General features: G+C 49.1%; 1 protein-coding gene across 3 annotated transcripts in view; it reads right to left on the bottom strand.

Annotated features, from left to right (window-relative positions):
* Positions 1-1,758: 1,758 nt before the first annotated feature.
* LOC126528163 (ADP-sugar pyrophosphatase-like) overlaps positions 1,759-18,701 on the bottom strand; it is a 52,892-nt gene continuing 35,949 nt past the window's right edge. For all 3 annotated transcript variants that reach the window (XM_055069154.2, XM_050176030.3, XM_050176031.3), the window contains exons 2-9: positions 11,452-11,519; positions 10,566-10,618; positions 9,829-9,936; positions 7,977-8,078; positions 6,444-6,499; positions 5,410-5,464; positions 4,346-4,399; positions 1,759-2,748 (exon numbers count right to left, since the gene is read on the bottom strand). In XM_055069154.2, coding sequence (XP_054925129.1) covers positions 2,606-2,748; positions 4,346-4,399; positions 5,410-5,464; positions 6,444-6,499; positions 7,977-8,078; positions 9,829-9,936; positions 10,566-10,618; positions 11,452-11,498 — 618 coding nt within the window. In that variant the 5' untranslated portion in view covers positions 11,499-11,519 and the 3' untranslated portion in view covers positions 1,759-2,605. The remainder of the gene's footprint in view (positions 2,749-4,345; positions 4,400-5,409; positions 5,465-6,443; positions 6,500-7,976; positions 8,079-9,828; positions 9,937-10,565; positions 10,619-11,451; positions 11,520-18,701) is intronic.

Raw genomic sequence — 18,701 nt, 5'->3', positions numbered from 1 at the left:
CAGTGGCGCTGCTGCGTCGCTGCTGACTCAGCGCGGCGACTCGTGCATATATGCGTGCCCTCAAGGGAGTACACGCACGCTTCGAGCGTGGTCTCGAACAAATGTCGAGGCGTTTTCAGGAGAGAATAATACCATGCATCCGTGTCACCTCGCTCAGGTGCACATATATTTTTTATTTTTTTTGCCGCAGGTGCGCTCGTCACGATTCCTTGTGGGCTATTTCCGTTCTCCAACGTCGTGCGCCTGACGATTTTCTGTCACGAACCCCGACGACGTGCATAACGTTCCCGACATGAATTACGTAACAGTCTTATTAAGTTATAGGAGTCCGATGTTGGGATAGCGGGTAACACAAGCTAAGGCAGTAAATAGTACATGTATATATAGTTAATACATTGTTCCTCGCATGCATGTAGGTAATGCATTGTTCCTCGCACACCTGGGCTGTTTGGTGGTTGCTTTGGAAAATAAATAAAAAAGTAAGCATTATGAAATGCACAGTAACTTGTTTGCAGTACGGTCCTTACCTTTATAGTGCCGAAGCTTTGGCACATGCTTGTCATCTTCAATAGGTGCTCGTATTTTTACGCGCGCTTCTAATTGTTTGTACTTATTAGTTGCCCGCGATGGCATCAAATTGGTCAGGACACTTGTTCGTGCGCAGTGTTCTCGCTCCATACTGGCACGAAAAGCGAATCGTGCATTAGTGCAATATTTGAAGTGCACCGGCTTACGAGACCGTTTATAGTGTCCATGTGCATAGTGTCCCGCCCACACGCACTCAGGGCTCACTTTCTACCCTTTTCCTCTTTCTATTCCCCTTTCCCCCACCCCCAGTGTAGGGTAGCAAACCGGATGCTCTTCTGGTTGACCTCCCTGCCTTTCCTATCCTTGCTTTTTTTCTCTCTCTCTCTCTCTCTTCTTCTCGCTCCATGCAAGCGTCACGTGCATGTGTATATGCTGCTATACGCTTTTACAGCGAAGCTGTATATGGCTAGCGGATCCGTCCGTCCGTCTGGCGGTCGCCTGTACGCCGAAAACTCCTCCGGCTAAACCCCATGCGCATGCGCGAAGAGAGAGAGAGAGAGAGAAAGGAGCGCGATTAGCCAACACTACCTAGACAGCACAAGGCCTTTTCACTCCGATCCATGACGTCACGCTACCTGGCCCGAAATTTCCATTGACATGGCTGGCGGGATGAAAGCGGTGACGTCAAAATCACTGTTGCCTACTCAGGAGTATCCCCATTAGATTCTGTGGCAGTCGGGCCAGGTAACATGACGTCATGGATTGGAGCTGAAAAGGCCTTGTGCCGTCCACGTCGCGTTGGATTAGCCGCCCCAGTAGTGACGTCGTTGCTCTCCGTCGCAGCGGAGCGCGCGCGCAGCGAATTCTTTACGGCTCTGAAATGGGAAGGCCATGCGTCATACGTACTCCTAAGGAGCAGGCAGCTTTCGATCAGCAACGCCGCGAGCGGAACCGAGAACGAGCTCGTTCCTCTACGCCGTGCCGATGCTGCAGCCCGGGCACAAGAACATGCTCGTGCAGCCGAGCGCAAGCAGCAACTGCGTACCGGGGATCCGGCAGTCTACCAAGCCGTCGTTTAATGAACCGTCGGAATTAACCCAGTGGTACACAGCGGGGCCGCACGATTCCAGCTTCGCTGGTTAACCGTCTGTACGGCGTGCTTGGGCCGTGATTTTTTTTGAAGAGTTGGTGAATGCAGTTCAAGGCATACGTAAGTGAGCTTGAGGTCGATAAATGATAACATCACTCTTTATTCAACGACGTACAGATATGGCGCTTTGGTGTCAGATCTGGGACACACCTGGGGGTGAGAAGGCATCATGATCGCGAAAATTTACCAAACGTGCATTCAAATAGCTGGCGACGAGTCTGTTATCACCAACCTATAAGATCAATCAAGCCGTACACAATACTTTGCCACATATTGTGGCTTGTCATCTTTATCGTCTCAATACATGCGTACACCAGTCACTATATTTGGTGATAACAATCTACTCAATGATTAATTAATTTTGTATTTATCATCATTCCCCTCGGTGTTGTTCCCAGAGCTTTGACGGCTATTAAAATATATAGTGTGCGCGTTTCAAAGGAAAGAGTGAGTTTCAGGTACCATAACAACAAAGCATAAGGGGGCAATAAAATAGTAATTACAACAGCAGAATGAAAAAAATGTCCGTGGGTTCGAAATATCAATACATACATACATGGCATGCACTGCACAACACTCACATTTCACGAAAACCAACATGATACATAAACGCTCCACGGTTCCTTCTGCCGCATGGAAGACTTCCCCAATTTCAAATATATCTCTGTACTGCCTGCTACGATCAGAACAGGGTTTTTTTAAATAGCTAATTCCGGGTGACCTGTGTTACACGCCATACGTGAAAAGTTTGCTGGTTGCTTAACATATCCCCCCGAAGTTGAACGCACGGTCAGGACTTCTTTAGTGACACGGAGGCTTGCGGCAGCACCATTCCATGCTTGTGTCCACGCCATGGGAAACTTGGGGTTTTCGGATTGTAGTGCGGCGAAATCACCGGTGAAGACGTGGGGACGGGGCGTCGCGCGTCTAGTGGTCGATGATGTTGGTCACTATCTGGACGTCGTCCTCCTTGTCGCCGTTCTGCTCGGCGCCCATTTTAAGGCCCATGGACAGGCCCAGGGCGAAGGTGTAGACGCGAGAGTCGATCACGTAGCCGTCCTCGCTGTATTCTGCAGTTCCCGTGATTGCGAGAACAAGAAAAGAAAAGAAAAGTGCGTGAGGACTACTGTGTCCCGGAAACGAGAGTCAATTTTGCGCAATTACGCTTCCAACGATTCAACAACTGAAGTTTTCTCCGAGGTTCGCCAAATGCCCAGTCCTATAGCAACTGCGATACATCCAAAGCATGTCCTGCGTATGTACCGGTCCCCGTTCCCGTCACGTGGGGCTTTTCTGTGCAAGCTCCTTTCTCGCTACACGGGCCCGCGTCGAGTGCCTCGACAAGTTGATGACGTCATGTACGAGATTGTGCCCGCAGGTCCCGCTGCGTTCTCTACTCGGTTGTCCCGGCAACGCCGTCACGGTAGAGCAGTGCAGGTAGGACGGTGGAATTCGTTGAAGGGTGGCGATATGGGCTTGTTGGTCGGTCATCATTGAAAGCTATCTGTACAGCGGAACAAAACAAAGACAAGAAGAAATGGAAGACGAAAACAAGCGCTAACTATCAACAACGCTTTTGATAGTTAGCGCTTGTCTTCGTTTCTTCTCGTCTTTGTTTTGTTGCGATATACCGATACTCTTCAATGGGACTCGTTCACTCGAGCTCTACCGTCCTCCCTGCGCTCTTTACAGACGTGCCAGGACACCGCTTCTGCCGCCGGGGGTCATCCACGTGACACTAGACGAGGTCGAAGTTAGTAGCAACCGGACGGAAGACGACGAAGTGCCTTAGTAACCGTGTGCTGGCCTCCATCTCGTGCGAGTTTCCTACACTCTAAAGAAAAAGAAGCATCCACCCTTTGGAGCTTATCTTGTCCCCAAACAATAGGTGGTGCCCAAATCCACGCCGCAGTGGTGGCGCCCTCTGGACAAAAATGCTGATCCCGGAGGCCACGCCTTACTGGTTGCATGCGATTGCGGGAGCCGGAAGCCATCCATTGGCGTTGGCTTGTGGACACCACCTATAATCGTCGTCTATCTCGGGCGCCTTTCGCGCGTTATCGGCGTGACATAGCGTTTCTTTTAGAGAGGAAATGGAAGCAATACTGCTGACAGTTATTGTTTGGCGACAAGATACGACCCAAAGGGTGCTGCACGATTTCCAAGTAACAATATTTTTAAGGAATTGAAAATGAGAATGCAAGGCAGTGATGATGATTACTTCTTTTCGTTAAGGAACCCCCAAAATAAAGTTTTACCCCTATCTCTCTTTCACTTAGGATTAACAGTGTAGGAAAGAAAAAAAGGAGAAAATTCCCGCGATACATACCACAGGATGAATACGAGCTAGCCTCACAAGTCTACAAAGGGGCGAAACTTTGCAAAACTGCATGTGCTACAAACAAGAAACTCATGCAAGAAACTCATGCAAGTTTGCAAGAAACTCATGAATAAAAACAAATTTGAATTCAAATATTTGTCACAACCCAAAGCACCAGCTTTCGTAGGTGCATCTATTCCGAGAGTTTCAGAAATATTGGGAAGTTTTTAAGTTGAAAAACGTGTTTAGCATAACATCATTGTGAGATGTTTATCTCCTACGATTTCAAAGGATTCTTTAGAGTTTCCAGTTATTACAAACCAATGTGAAGACAAGGGAGGGCTTACCATTTAACCGCTTAAGAACGTCGTTCATGGGAACCTGGACAACTTCGTAGAACTCTGCAAAACCAAGTACGAAAATGCGTTAGCATGAGGAGTCGTGTTGGTTCTGTATCTATATTAAGCCTATTTTTATATCACCAATTTCCTAGAGAGCACTTTCATAAAAAAAAATCACAGGGCGCCGGCACCTCCACAATTATTTTAAACAAGGTATCCGTTTCTTACGAACAGTGTCCCAATTAAATTATGACATAATAAGGCCGTGCTCCTGGACATTTGACCAGCCGTGTCCACTGCTTGTGCGATGAACGCGACCTCGTAACATCCGAGTTAGTTAATTCACGTGCAAGTCAGAACTACGCCTGTTTTGCTTGTGGAACGACTCCAGAGTAGATTATACGTTTTCTGTTCGCAAACTCTTGTCAACGGTTTGTAATCTTTTGCCCAACGAAACGATGTGCTGTGCATGCTTAACGCAGTGACAGGCCCAGGGATAACGTCAGCCCAAAGAGCTAATGCACGAGCGATAAGTGTGTACTATCGATTACCCCAATAGATATAGCCGATACGGATACGAAGAACTTTATTAAAAGCATCCCGAGAAGCGCCACTCCCTTAGGGCGACACCGCGAGACGGTCCAACGTGGGGAAAGTTAGGCCTAACCTAACCGCCGCATCGCAGGTTCTCTTGACAGCCCCTGATGACGGCATTCCGAGCTCTTGATTGCCGCGTTCCACTTACGGTCAGTGGTGTTCCTTTCCTCTAGTAACGAGGGACACCGCCAGAGCATGTGATCTAAATTGCATGTCCCGCCGCAGCTAGGACACTGAGCTAAAAACGTCCGGAAATAAACAGTGCATGAAGGCCAGACTAGGATAAGAGCTATAGTCTGAAGCATCCTAAGGGTTATAGCGTGATGTGTTGTGAGCTTTTTTTATGTGGTGGAGGAAATATTATTCTCTCCAGATAGGAATGTTTTATGAATTCATTAAAGGTGAATATTTAGATGTCGTATGTTAAAAAAAAGCGTTACAATGACATCTCAAAATGTCGTTCATATACTAACCTCCCTCGCCGAACTTCTGCTGGGCGTTGAGGTTGCGGAGATCATCGCCGTTGATCTGCAGAGGAGAGCGTGGCAGTGTCGGTAACACATCTTTTGCTCAAGTAACGTATCTCAATCAAAGAAGACACCCAACTACTAAGGAAACTATTAAGACAAGCACCACGACAAGCAATGTCGTTCGGCGGAAAAACCACGTGTACTCAAGTCAGAACAACATCACAATGACAAACAATAATTACAGTAACTTAAACTGAAATATTAGCTAAATGACGATTGGTTGTCAATTATAGTTCATACTTAGTGGGCGCGAAGAGTTCTAAACCGTTCGATCGATGAATTTCATCGATTTATCAGTCGTGACGTTCGCGACATTCAAAATAAAAAAAAAGGAACTAATTCTGCTCTGGAAATGAGGATGTTCGTCGCTGCAGGGATGGCGTTATCTATAATGGCGCCGACTGTTTTTGCTGCTAATTCAGGCATGCATTCGCTGGGAGTGCCGCGATAGAACGAATTCCACATAAGGCCGATTATTTGATTTGAACAAGGAGAGCATCTCCAGACAAACGAAGGTGATAACAGAGAACGATTACCTTCCAAAAATTCTTCGCGATTTAAAAAGGATCGTTCACTCGAACGACTGATCATGCGATCATCCTTACACAGGTACACGCGAAGTCACTGGCACTTGGAAACAACCGCAACGCTTTTCCATTCGCCGCCGCGCCACTGATTGGCCAGTCGCCGTCACGTGATCGATTCCCGTCATGAATGGTTGGTTCACGTCGCGACGCAGCGCACGCCCAGTGACTTTAGGCGCAGGGCATTAGAAAGCTTTAGATTAGGGCGCGCAAGCGACTTGCGTACGCACTTATTGGGATCGCGGTACTGCGCATGCGCAGACCCCTACGTCAGTGTCTGCGCATGCGTAGTACCGTGGCCCCTAGTTCTGGCGCACGGAAGCCCCTTGCCGTACCCTGATCAAAAGCTCTCTGCTAGCTCTGAAGGCAGCGGCAACAGCGCAGTGTCCTCACCTCGACCGACACGAGCTTCGTGGTGCACGTCGTGTGGACAGGGTCAGAGGCCGTCACTGCGGAGGTGAGAAGGCAGGAATTAGGCCACTGTTCAACACAGTTCAGGACAACATTCATTTGGGCTAGATGGTGCATACTTGAATTAGGGAGGAAGAGCGGCAACTAAGACGATCACAAGTGGGGAGAACGACACAGGACAAGCGCCAAGCGTTGTCCTGTGTCGTTCTCCCCACCTGTGATCGTCCTAGTTGGCGCTGTTCCTTCCTAGTTCAACACACTGTTTATGTGTACCAACTTATAAGCCTCGAGTGGCAAGGAGAGAAGAAGGGGAACTGAGGGGCTCGGTTTTGGTAATCGTGACCACATAAAGACAACAGGCAACTAAGGAAAGCATCGGGGAAATTAACTGCGGCTTAAGAGGAAGCTTAGCTCGGGTGCTCCTATCTAAATACATGTAAAAGGAGAATTCGTTTTTCTCGGCAACCACTACACCAAATTTAGCGTAGTTCGTTGCATTTGAAAGAAGAACTTAAAATATAGAGACTGCTAATTTCGAATTGGTGATTTAAGTCCTCAATATTTATTAAAAATTGGCAAAAATCGAGAATATTCAGAACGAAACTATTAAGTCTACAACTCTAACTCAACAATAAAAAATGACACCACAATTCTGTGAATTGCATCTAATAGTACATCTAAAGCGCACAAAATTGATGTGTTACACATGAATCTAAAAAAAAAATTAGTAATATGGGAATAGAGCTTTTACAGAACCATTGTGCACAACGTAACAAATTCATGTAAGGTGTAAAATGACATCGAATTGGTCCGCTTTGATGCCGTTTACAGAACCGCGATATCTGTTTTTGATGCATAGCTATTAATTTATAAACTTCGTGCTTCTATTTTTTTTTTTTCAGGCTGTCGAATTTTTTTTTAATCACTAACGAAATTCAGGCCCTAAATCGAAATTCTGCTTCCGACAGTCACTAGAATTTAAATTTCCCTGTCAAATGCAACAAATTTCAATAAAATTAGGTCCAGGGGTTATCTCAGAAAAACGTTTTTGCATTTTACATGTATTTGAATGGGCCGCGTCGGAGTTGGGCCCGAGCTAAAGCTTCCTCTTAAATTGGAATGTGGAAAATAACGAAGGGAAATGGAAGTGAGCGACAAGATAACTTGTCACCGGTGTGAGCCGAACCCAAAAACACCGCATTGCGCGTGCGTCGCACTACCAGCTGTGCTACGGCGACGGCCATCAATTCATCCACTAACTTGTGGCACTTGCGTTTTACTACAGATCTATAGCCCTAGGGGTGGTAGCCAGCGCCACACAGATCCAAGGTGGGCGGATGTGGAACATCCTTTTGTTTTTACCCGATGGCGTCACGTAACACGTGATATCTTAGAGAGAGCGCGCACACGTGACTAATATAAACCCTCGCACGCTACCTATAATGACATCAAAGGTTGCCAGATAGATTCGAGACCCTCGCAACGAATGAAACGAGAGCAGTGGGGAGTACTCACGAGGGCTGGTCTTCTTGAGGCCGGTGCATGTGTAACCTGTCTGCGAGTTGAGCCGGCGCAAAGCCGCGAGTTCTGACGTGGAGTCTGGCGGCTCCACGACGCCTGCGGGAAAAGAAAAAAAAAGGCACACGTGGATGCTGGTAAAACACGGTCGATCGAACGCGTCAGTACGTAATGAACGACAAGTCTTCGACTGGTGCCGTAGTTTCGTACGACACCATTCGGTTTTACCATGCTGGATTCCGCACGAACGACAACCTACAAAGGGTTGTGCCGATAGCACTATTTTTTTTTTTTTGAGACCGAATCGAACATGAATAGAATGGTGCCGAGAATCGAATATTTTGCGAATAGTTCGCAATTAAATGCGCGATGAGCGAAACGAGAACAAGCTGAAAGCAGGAGCCAACGTTTCGACAAGTGGACGGACTTGCCTTCTCCAAGGCCTTGAAGAAGACGAGTCCACTTTTCGAAACGTTGGCTCCTGCTTCTTGGCTCCCGCTTTCACCTTGTTCTCGTTTTGCGCATCGTCTTGAATTTCCATGTCGCGCCTTCCCCGTGTTTTCCCCACAATTAAAAGCAGTCATTTCCGCGATTAATATAACGCCATGTTCAATATCCCAGTATTCTTCTGTTTTAGCAAGTTTCCTTCAGACCAAAATGCACGTTATGAACCGTTTGTTTATTGAAAGTCCAAGCAGAGCATTGCGAACAAATCGGCAGTTTGTACGCATATGTGGGAATTTTTCGGGCGGTGAAAATTACCGCGGTTTAGAAGCGAAGGTCTAGCTCCCTAAGCGATGTAAGCGTGCTCCACAATACCTAACTTGTCGCATTTTAAGTCTGCTATGGCCGCCGGGATAAACTTTCTTTTTGCATTTTTACTCCCGATTTCATCTTTGCTTATGTTTGCAATGCACTTTTTACAGGACTGAATGTACTCGAAAAATATTCGTATTTACGAATTAAGTCTATTGGATTCGATTCCTCTTTCAAAATATTCGAACATTCGCACGCGCCTACACTGAAGACAAGCAGAGAAGGACGATCGTCCCTACTTATCCCTCTTTGTGGTGTTGTATTTCGTTCGGAATCGGCAGCTCTCGAAAGCGAATTTAGTGCGTTAGGTCGTAAGTGAGGCTTGGTCTGCGTTTGCGCACATTTAAAGGTAAGTTTTTCGCGGCATTTACTGCATTCAACTTGAGGAGTTTTGTGGCGCCGAAATGGGAAAAAAAAAGTTGGGAGTCTGCAGGTTACATGGAGCAGACTTTTGTGAAGGGAAATATTTCAGAAAACTGTATCAAGTTTTCAACTGTGCAATAAGGAAACTGAATCACAATTCGGTAATCCGAACCTTTTAAGACATGTAAAGCGAATAAACGTACTATGCGTAATCGTGTAGTAAAGCACCGATTCGCGAGCGCTTTTGCGAAACCCTCGTAATAAGTGAAACAATGTCGTGCTAGCCGTAAGCGTGTACCACATTTATCCGCTTCAGGTGCTTCAAAAGTTCACAGAACTGCAACATCTGTTTTTGCTACCGTGTTATGGAGTTGTAAACGTTGCGTTGTAGCACTCTGTAAGATTGCCGATTACCGGCAATTCTCGTGAAGCAGTTGATGCTCTAAATCGATACCGTATTCTTCCCGCAGTTGCTGTGGAATTTAACTTTCTCTTTCAATAGCAACAAATTCCATTCATATCGGTTTTTGGGGTTGTGATACAACGCTATTTCTGAGTTTTACGTGTATTAGAATGGGGAAATCCTATGTGACCCCGCTCCAGCTAGCTGGGATATAAAAATGATATACATATGAGAACGCGCGAGCAAAATTCAGTCATCATATCTCACCAGCGGGGAACTCCAGGGTGAAGGCTTTCATGGAAGGCCGGTACTGCTTGACGAGAACCAGGCAGTCATACTTGAGCATTCGGCGCAGGATTGGAATCGCGCAGACAGCTGCGACAGGGAAATCACACGAGTTCGTTGAAATACCGGTGACGAGTGCGATGCCACAGTGACAGAAGTGGCGTCGCTTTCCAGTACAGTGCAATTGTAGCAACGAATTCGTTTAGGTCACATGTAAAGCGGCATCAAGAGCCAGGTATTTCGACGGCAGAAAGAAGCTCTGTGCGAGGAGGAATTGGTGACTGTACATATTTGAAGGTGCACACAGGTGTTACCACGATGGTTACCTCGTTAACAACATGTACCAGCGGGCGAAAAGCGGGTTTATCCAAAGCAAGTAAACACACACACACACAAGCGCGCGCCCAGCAGGTTATAAGAGTCCAGTGTATTTTTAGTTTATAGTTTATTGCGTTATAACTGCTGGGACATGCCAGCTTTTCAAAATTCAATGTTTGGGAGCATGCGCGCCACGTAAACTGAAATTGAACTTATAGTTGAGGCGCAATGCGGCGCATACAGTCGTAATGGTGAATAATGTTCGAACGGAAAGGGAACACAAATAATCAAATGCAGAAAGCGTTTCTGTGCTCCCTGCGACACCTCCCTTTGCGCTGCGCTATGCGATTCAGCATATATATATATGTTGGGCTGCATCGATCTTACGCGGTCGTACTTACAGTCAGACTCGCTGCTCTTGGCCTTCTGGCATCGTTCGGCCACCTCCCAGATCCTGCAAAAAGGGCCAAGACACTCGTTCACTCACAATCCAATCGAAGTAACGCAAAAAAAAGGGTGGGGGGATGGAATGAGCGAAGCATTGAAAGCGATAGCAATTTAAGGTTGTTAGCGTTGCGCTCAAGCCCCACGGACGGTGTTCTCACAATACGCGGAAGCGATGCACGCGAGACAAAGCACTGGTGGACGCGCCGCATAAACAGCACCCTGGAAGATATACCAGGCGTCTCACAACGCTGACGCGATGAGAAACGCCTGCCGAGGCGGCATGCAGACGTCGTGCCTCGATGGTGCGCGATGGGGAGCCTCGAATGCAAGCGCTTGCGTGAGGACCCCTCCAAGTGCACGAGACGACAGACGACAAACCGCCGACGTCTGTCGGTGCCCAGTGAATAGGATCAGCTCGTTTTAAGCTGGTCGTCTGCTGCGTCCTTCCACTCAGACCAATGCATGTACTACGGTGTAACATATGCTCGGCGCTTTTCAGCTGTAACGCGAACGTGTGTGCGCGCCCACAACGCTCGCGGCAACAGGGGCAGGCAAAACGAATCCACGGCTCCACTGCAGGGCTTGACGTTGTGTCGACGGGCTTCGTCGTTTTCTTCATATTTTTTTTTACAGCCAAACGCACTGCCCGTCTCGGGAGACGCTATCCCGAACACGTGGCGTCGATACTGTGACATCACGACGACGGCACCTCTTGGGTCCGTACGATTTATATCGAAGTAAAAAGAAAAAAAAAATACAGCGCGGCAGCTTGGATTGGATACCGCAGCACACGCGATGGCTTGGCCGCGCGAACGAGCACAGAACAGCGTATGGACTCACTTTTGACTGCCGGTGGCGTCGACGTACTTGTACTTGGCGAGCGACATGTGTTCGCCGCGGGCGATCACCTGCGTACAGAAGAAAAAGACCCAAGGATGGACGAGTGAGTACACGATGCTAACACACTGCGTTGGGCTTGTTGGTTTTCCGTTACGCGATATACCAGTTCTACGGGAATGGGACAGGACCGAAGGTGACACAACCGAGGCTCTGAACTATAACGACTGACGCTTTATTCTTATATGCACACGCATGATCACAAGCCTGAATGACAAGCGTGTAAGCAATCCTATCGTCAGCCTCGCGGAAAGAACTGCGGTCGCTATCGCTCGTTAATGGTGGTAACAGTCATGCCTTCAAAATGACCTGCTCCACTGCGTAGCAACTGTTAGACGCTTTTTTTTTTTCGTCTTTTCCCAGCTTTGTTTCGGTACTGTTGCAGATATATTTATTGATACGTGCACCAGAGTAAACCTTCAGTTGTTAGTTTTAGCGCCGTGCTGTGTCGCCTTCGTCACCTGTCCCGTCCAATAGCGCTGGCATCACGTACGAGTACACCTAGTGAACACCGTGTCGCGTACATGGTCATCCAGTCACCCGACTGCATTTTTCCCGCTCGTCAGGTCAGCTTCCCAACAAGGACGTCTGCTGTCGCAACGAGAGACGCAGATCGTTTTCTAACCAACAGCATAGCGTGCGCAACTACGAGCTGGAAGGTGTCGAAATGTGCCCTGTTTACGAGGCGACATCACGTGCAACTTGTTGTGTACGGCGTGCTGTTCGTAGCGCTTTTAACCAGAGCTCCTCAACCACTCCAGTTGCGAAACTCGAAACAGGTCACCATGTTTCAAAAGCGGAGCTCAGCGACTGTTGCGTCACCTATAGTCAATAAAACTAACTATAAAGCGCCAGTCCTTCAGCCCGGTGGAAAAAAGAAAGAAGAGAATGTCGCAGTTTTGCTCATTATTGACAGCGATGGCAAGCTATTAGAATATTGAACGAAGCGAGGCTCGCTGTTTTATGTGCAGTATAAAATCAAGCGAACTTTCGCTTACTAGAGGTACGTTCGAGTGGTTCCTATGTACCTTGCTCCAACTCGGTTCGAAGCGATGCGGAGCCCTGTCGAGATTCGAGTCAGAGAAAGCCGGGCCCTCCAGCCGAGCGTTCAAACTACTCCCACACCAACGGGAGCAGTTTCAATGACGACCGACCGACCATTTCAATGATGATCGACCGACAAGCCGCCCTCAACGGGAGGAGCAGCGTGACCGGGATTCTGCCAGATCTCGGTGTCAGAGAGCCACCCGAGTGCTTCGAGCTGGAACGCGGCGCCTTGAATGTACCGGGCGAACGTGTTCTATACATAGCACTCGCTTTCGACCAACCGCATGTAGAATGAGCCGTAAGTAACCACGTGCGCTGTCACGCGCCCAATAACACACACGAACATCGTTCGATCAATCGATCACCGGAAGCGTTGCGCGGTCACAGAACGTTTGAGTTTGTTTAATAAGTGTTGCTGGCAGCGGGAAGCGCGCGCGCTTTTCCCAAAAAGCTAACCTTCGCTTGTCCCAAAAAGCGAACCTTCCGGGTTTTTATATACTTATGTTGGCCGCTATAACAAATCAGTCAATTAGGATTACTAAATTCAACCCCGCAGGGGCGTCTGCGCAAGCAGGCGTTTGGTGCGTTGCGACACCACGTACCCGATTACTAAATTCAAAAGAAGCTTGTTCTGTACAGTTGTGTAAAGGACATTTCTTTTTTCCCGGATAAAGTTGAATGCAGTAATGCGACCGAAAGTTTTTTTTTTCGGGGGGGGGGGGAGTCCTTGGGCACGGCCTTACCTACACGAGGGATCCAAGAAGTAGTCGGTGCATTTAAGAGGTATCTAACCTTACTGTGATAGGAAGCATGCTCTTTGCGCCGACGGCTTGCACGCCCGACAGCCCAACTTTTGGTAAAAAAAGATGTTCCGTTGATTTTGGCAGCCCGATTTGCATTGCGAATAGGCGCTAAGTCAGCATTTGAGCAGCGCATTTGGCAGCGTGCGACGTCCGGTCGCAATTGTAACTGCCCCTCACAGATAAGGTGGCTGGACATCTAGCTGGCGCGTCGGAAAAAACCAACAACATGCAGATGTGATAAGCGTACATCTTAGAGGAGCCAAAAGAAAGTACACACCAGAAAAGTGTTAACTGGCATCTATAGGGTTTAGTTAACTTAAGTTGCGGGGCAGCTTTTGTGTTTCGTCTGCTTTCAATCAACACGTTCTATTAAGTGACAACGTGACGTCCTACGGCCATACATATATATCACTCCCTGCACAAGTATGCGTTGTCCTCTCGACCCGAATCGCGCCTTTGACGCTGCTACCGACGATTGCGGTCGTAAACGTCATCGCTGTGGACAGCAGCTAGCCCTTTGGACGCGGCCCCGTCGGCTGACGGGACGTCTTCCCGCGAATACATAACGGGCCTCTCCAAAGATGCAACCTATTCGGTTTTGGTTCGAGTGCGTCGCTGCTGTCTTATCCGGGGGCTTATCAGTTGTGCACTGTCCTCTGGTCGGTGCAGACGAGTGTCCAGGAAGCGTGCACTGCAAGCTTTTATACGCGCTTTTCTACGGGCCGTGCGCACAGCGTACAATAGCAGCCCGCGCTGAAGTGCTGTACGGCGTTTATCGGGAACACAAACCGTAACGCGGGTGCTTAAGGGCGAAGTGCAACGCAAACCTATTAGCAAGTCAAACGGACTCCGCGCGTTCGTCGAGTGCCCGACCTTTCTTTTTTTTTTTTTCAATGCATTTTTTTTCTCTCTCTTTGGCCGCGTGTCGTACGCGGATGCAACGAGACCAGTCTGAGCTGCTCGGCCCGGATGTGACAATGGTCGCAGCCCTCAACGACGGCGCGGTCTGTGGCGACTTCGGTGACCCGAGATAAGCTGCGTAGACCCGCGAAGCGAGCGTATTCGGTATCGCCGCCGGCGTCTCAGTCTCTTGCGGCAACGAGACGGGGAGGAGGAAGAGTCTGTGTCGCTGGTCGTTTTGCATGTCCCTTCTTTCTTTTTTCTGCTGAGGTAAGTGGAAACCAGCTCGTCCACAGCGAGATACCGCGTACGCTCCACCAAAGGCCGTATCCCTCCCTTCTGCTCTCCTTCCTTCCCTTGTTTGTTTTTACTGTGAATCGGCGCTAACACCGCTCATGCCTCGCGCGAGAAAAAAAAAAAAGAACGCTCCCTTGCCAATTCTGACCGACGCGTGACCGCGTATGCAGATACTGGACGTCTGCGACCCTCTGCGCAGACGTTGTATTCCGCCGGATTGCGGGAGGCGCCTAGCAACAAGGCATACCGCAAGCGAGACAGAGTTTCCGACAAAATTTACTAGAGGTAAATCCGGTGCTATAGTGCCTATGGGAGCTGCGATCGTGGCGGCTCAGCCAGCGAGGTAATGATGGCTGATGATGGTTAGTACATAGTGGCTTTACCGAAGTTTCGTCCTTCTGGCTTCGAACGGCTTTGCAAAAAAAAAAAATGATCATAAAGGTGGTGTCCATATCCACGCGCCGCAGGGCGGCGACCTCTGCATTTACAACGCGGATCTTAAAGGCTACGCTTTTGCGGGTTGAATGCGGCGGAATCGATTTCGGGAAACCGGAAACACGCCATATAGACGTCGAGTTCTGGACACCACCCATTTCCAACAAAATATTGCCTTATAAATGGTGCAAATCGCCGCATTTATCGGATCGCTTTATAGGACTTAAGGATCGCTTCGAAAGTTGAGTCAATAAAGACAGAGAAAGCGTGATAAACAAAAGTCCCGAGAATGTCTTGAAGCCACAAACGAAAGAACGGACAAATGCCACGCACTAACCCCATCGTTCTCATCGTAGCTCAACGACCGCACAGCCACAGTTCCTCCTAGCAATTTTACTATGCCGTCAACCTCGGCCTCCGAGATTATAGGCGGCGTGCGCCACGCATCACCTATATAGGTCCCAACAGCGCCTGCTCGCCACTCCAGAAATGTGCCGCTTCTGCGGTGATAAGTCGAAGGCGTGCATCAGACTCGATCGCCCATGCTGCGAAACACGCAGCAAAGACTACCGCAGTTGCTTCAAACTTGCCTCCCAAACGGCTCAGACATTAGGGAGTTTTAGAATAGGGGCCCCAATATTTTGGGGCCCCAAACAGCTTTGCGGGTGTTAGCGTTGGGGCACGCAGGAGTGAAGAGCTTTAGAAAAGGGCTTTGCGTTTGCGGATAGCGTCTTGCGCTGACAGCGCCACTACGGCGTCTAAGAAAAACGATTAAAAATAATTAAATGAAATATTTCATTTTATGATATGAATAGTAATTTTGACTTGCGTGTATTTGCGTTTAATTACAATTTAGAGGTTATTCTTCAAGCAGCAAACAATTAGTTGTGCTTAGTTTGGAGCAACAAAACCAACTTTACGTGCCTTCACCAGCCAAGCTTAGCCGTGTTAGGCCTACGAGCCATAAGATCCACACTCGAATTCGGAATCAGCGGCGTCTAATGAATCAATCTTCATAACATACGCTAGTTGAGAGAAAGCGATAACTGCAGTCACTTCTCCTAGCTTGCGAACTTCACGCGTTACCGCAAATCGAACCCAGTTTGGTGCCAGGTCAGAGCCGTCGCTTCGATGGGTGCCGCCATGTTTGTTGACGCAAAGCTTTTGGGAACGCTATTTGAGCTCCCGCTAAATCGGTGAAATAGCGTTCCCAACGCAAAACCCAAACGCAGTTCGCGTCTCGCGCATGCGCAGTGGCTTCGACGCTATTTCTTTGGGGCCCCAAAATGTTTGGGGCCCCTATTCTAAAACTCTCTATTCTCTCTTTTTTCTGACTGGACCGACCCTTTGCCGTCACAACGTCGTGATGATACTTAATGATACTGCCGCCATCGCTGGTGCCCACCGCTGCGCAGGCAAACGAAAGCAAATTTATGCGATGCAGTTCAAGCCAACACCCTCAGAATATTGAGAGGGTGTTGTCCAAGCTCGCTCGTGACGTCACTGCTGCTGTCCCATGCTGAGCGTGCTGTGCAAGCGTTTCTACAGCGGTGCACGCTTTGCGGCGCGCAGAGCAGACGACTCTACGCGTGCGCTTGCCGGCGCGCGAAAGGCGCGAAGAACGCAGCTTCGAAACTATAAGACGCGCGCCAGCGCGCGCCCGTGTGGCTCGCTATTTTTCGGCGTGGAATACGTCGTTTCGTATTTTCGCGAGGCAGCCGCGGTGCACCGACATTTGTCCGGAGATGTTGTCGTCTGCGCTCGCGCCGCGCTTCGTCGCGTACCGTCAGTCCCGTGCGCAATCTGCGCATGCGCACTGTAGGCGCGCGGGCGCGAGCTTTTGCGCGCAGGCAACCGTTAGACGTGTAGTTTGGCTTTATTATTGCCGAGCCGTAACTACGCTTCCGTTATGCCCCCGTCATTCGCAATCGGACCGCTCTGCGAAGATAAGACGGCCATATATCGCTTTCCTTGTTTGTTTTTTTTTCTTCTTCTTGGCTTCCTTCCTCGGTTTGTGTGCGATGGGACGAAGTAAACTCTTATTATTATTATTATTATTATTATTATCGTTTAGTTTGACTATTTGGTTAGGTATCGCGGTATACGAGAACAGGGCAAGCTGCGCGTTGGGCCCCATTCGCACAGCCGTCAAATGCCCCGTCCCCTATGTCATCCGCGTCCGTCCTGAGACAGCGTGTCCTTTTTCCAGTTTCTCCTCAAAAAATGAGACCACGGTGACGGTAACAGCATCGGCCAACGTCTATACGGCGTCCCGTTTTTGAAGGGAAAACGGGCGAAGAAACGCTGTCTCAGGACCGACGCCGGTGACGTGTACGGCCAGATAGGGTAGTCAACATGCATGGCCGATTTTCCACCGACGCGGCCGGTCTTTCCGCCGCTGTTACGGCTGCCGGTTCGACCCCTCCCCCCCCCCCCCATGACGAAACGCCATTTGGCGGTGTCTTTTTTCGGTTCAGCCGAAATTGGCTCGATCGAGCTCCATCGCAGGCGCGCTACCGCGCTTTCCGTCCTGTAGCCAACAAAATGTACTCTTGCAAGTGGACTTACTCCTACTTCATTAGACTTTTCACCGTCGTGTTATCCGATCTTGCGAGACCGGTGAATGCTCATCCTCTCGTGTTTCTTCCCAAATTCTAACACGCTCCTAACAACCTCAAAAGTGCCAAATATAACGGGCACATTGAGTATTCATGTTCGTTTTGGTGGGAGTGCAGCATCATGGCACCCCTTGTCAGGCCCCTTCCACACATTACTCGATGGTTAGTAGGTTACAGTAACATGCTTTACTATAGCGCGACAGGATGGCGATTTTAAAAGCAAAGCAAATTTTATAAACAAGGCCTTTTCCGAATCTTTCAGTCATGCAAAGTTAATATGCGGCGTATTGCAACTTGATTTTGATTTCATTCAGCCATCTTGTTTATAATATTGCATACAATGCTTTTCACACACACAAAAATAAAAACAGGTAGAAAGGTTCATGCAAGCAGCAACTTGTTTTTAACACATCAGCGGAAACCGGCTTGTAAGATCAGACCGCAGCTTCGCCCCGCGGCAAAGCGCAATCGGATCGCTCTCGTCTGAACGCTCCAGCTTCGCGACCTCCCTCAAGTCGGCGCTATATACGCCAACGCCGCCGCACCGCGTGCAATCTCTAAATGGCAAAGCAAACAACCTGAAGTGCGCCTATCGCACATCCGAGCCCTTCCTCTTCGCCTCCAGGCGTATGCTATTGCAGAAACGCTGTCACGACACACGCACGCACACACACACGCTCTCTGCAGCTAGGCGACGTTATCCGCGCCGCGCGCTATGCGGCAATCACGCGCCGCCACCGTCGCGTCTAAACTTGGCCGACGCACACAAACACCGCGCACCGTCACTCTCCTAGCACGTGATGCGCAGGGAGTGGACGTGGAGAGGCGGTCAAGCTTCCTTCCGCAAGTCCTTGGCACTGGGTCGCCTCTATAACGCCGCCGGCTACCGCGACTCTCGTAGTCCCCGAGCCGGTTTGTGCTGCCTTCTAATCTGGGCAGGATAATACATCTCCAGCGGGCAACCTTGACCGCGAGCATCCCCTCCGTCGCCTGCTCTTTCCAGCAACGTTGCAAACGTACAGTCTTATGCAATCGGTGCAGAGAGAGAAAGCTCAAGGCCTTTCTCGACCCCCCCCCCCCCCCCTTCCACAAC

The sequence above is a fragment of the Dermacentor andersoni genome, chromosome 9, assembly GCF_023375885.2.
Source record: "Dermacentor andersoni chromosome 9, qqDerAnde1_hic_scaffold, whole genome shotgun sequence".
NCBI classification, from domain to species: Eukaryota; Metazoa; Arthropoda; class Arachnida; order Ixodida; family Ixodidae; genus Dermacentor; species Dermacentor andersoni.
This window is presented reverse-complemented; position numbering and strand designations above follow the sequence as displayed.